The sequence below is a fragment of the Arachis ipaensis genome, chromosome B08 (genome assembly GCF_000816755.2).
Source record: "Arachis ipaensis cultivar K30076 chromosome B08, Araip1.1, whole genome shotgun sequence".
Taxonomy (NCBI): Eukaryota; Viridiplantae; Streptophyta; class Magnoliopsida; order Fabales; family Fabaceae; genus Arachis; species Arachis ipaensis.
This window is the reverse complement of record NC_029792.2, coordinates 45,009,731-45,011,258: the sequence shown is the minus strand read 5'-3', so window position 1 is coordinate 45,011,258 and position 1,528 is coordinate 45,009,731. Positions and strand designations below refer to the sequence as shown.

Below are 1,528 nucleotides of genomic sequence, written 5' to 3'. Positions count from 1 at the left end.
TTGCTGACCCCTAACATTCTTCTATTATTTATTTAAAAAAAAATTAGTCCAATGTTGGATGTGGGTTTATTAGTTCTCTAGCATGGTCAAATTAGAATATAAATTTGGATTTGGATTACATAGTTAAAATTGAAATTCATTTTAAGTGTTAAAAGATAAAATTAAAACAAATGTCAATAGTATTTTTAAAATTTTTAAAATATTTTAGAAAAAAAAATAGTTTACCCAAAATAAAAAAATAAATAAAAGAGAAAAAGGTGCATACCAAATGCCCGAGCGTGTGCGCCGTAGAAATCAGGCTTGATTTTGGGTTTACAAAATTCTATTCTCGTGGCAGCTCAGCTCGCACTCGCACCATCCATAATCATTTTCATTATCATCATCAGCTACTATTTCAGGTTTGATTCGTCATTCATTCTATTTCCCTTTTAGTTACCGCTACCCATTAGTTTACTTTTCAGCTTAGATCATCCCCCTTTCCCTTTTGATGATCAAAGCTTTGGAGGTGTTTGTAGCTATGAAATTCTTTCATTAGAAGTCTCTCTTGTTTTGCATACTTTAATTTTGAAGAGCGAACCCTTCATTCATCAGTGATGGACACAACAACAACAAGTAACTGGAGGGATCAACTGCAGCCTGAAACCCGCCAAATCATTCTCAACAATATGTAAGCTTTAGGGTTTGTTTTCTTTTCTATGTTGACAATGCTTTTTGTGTGTCTCCTCTTCAATTCATGCTGCTATCCTTCAATTTCCCAGAATGGGCAAGTTAAAGTTCTGTCATCTTCCTGGGGACGTTGATGAAGACCTTGAACGTCAAAAAATTGCTCATAGTATTGAGCAGAAAAGTTATGGTGGTGCTACAACCCAGGTAGGCTCATAATTTGGATAACCCTTTTTATTCACCCTTTTGCTTTTACTCTAATTTCTTTTGTTCTGCTTAACTTCAGGCTGATTATTTTGAGAAAATAGCTTCCAAGATTCTTTTGTTGGAGAGTAAGTTTCAGAACATTGCTTTCTACTTCTATGTCGAGTTCAATTACGGGTAATACTATGGAGAATAGTGAAGTTGGGTGAAGAGCGAAGATTGTTGTTTTTATAATAGGAAAAAATATTGAAAAATAAAGATATTATGTGCATGTAGTCAGTCATGCACATTTCCTAAAAATTTTAAGGATAATCTTAGCTCTTCATCCTATTCCAGTCTTCACGAAAGAAATTCTCTTTAGTTACTAGGCACTAGCACTAGCCCATTTCAGTTTCTGGGAGGATTCTTCATCTTCAATTTTTCTTGTTTTATTCTATTTCATAATGTATCTTGTAAATGCTGCATACCCGTTTTGACCATCAACATCTTTTGCACAAAGATTTGACTGGTATGCTAAATTTTGTTTGTTTGTGCATAGATTAATTTACAATATAGTGAGTCTTTACTTTCATGTCCTTGGCAAATACATGAGTCTGTTGATTATCTGGATACTGTTTCGTTCACATGGTTCTAGTGGTTTAAATTTTTTTCCTTCCCCCCC

General features: G+C 33.9%; 1 protein-coding gene across 11 annotated transcripts in view; it reads left to right on the top strand.

Annotated features, from left to right (window-relative positions):
• Window positions 253-1,528, top strand: part of LOC107614045 (mediator of RNA polymerase II transcription subunit 15a) — a 5,224-nt gene continuing 3,948 nt past the window's right edge. For 10 of the 11 annotated variants that reach the window (XM_016316267.2, XM_021109405.1, XM_016316263.2 and 7 more), the window contains exons 1-4: window positions 253-398; window positions 571-667; window positions 759-870; window positions 950-995. In XM_016316267.2, coding sequence (XP_016171753.1) covers window positions 594-667; window positions 759-870; window positions 950-995 — 232 coding nt within the window. In that variant the 5' untranslated portion in view covers window positions 253-398; window positions 571-593. The remainder of the gene's footprint in view (window positions 399-570; window positions 668-758; window positions 871-949; window positions 996-1,528) is intronic. The other variant, XM_021109401.1, reaches the window with a different exon arrangement.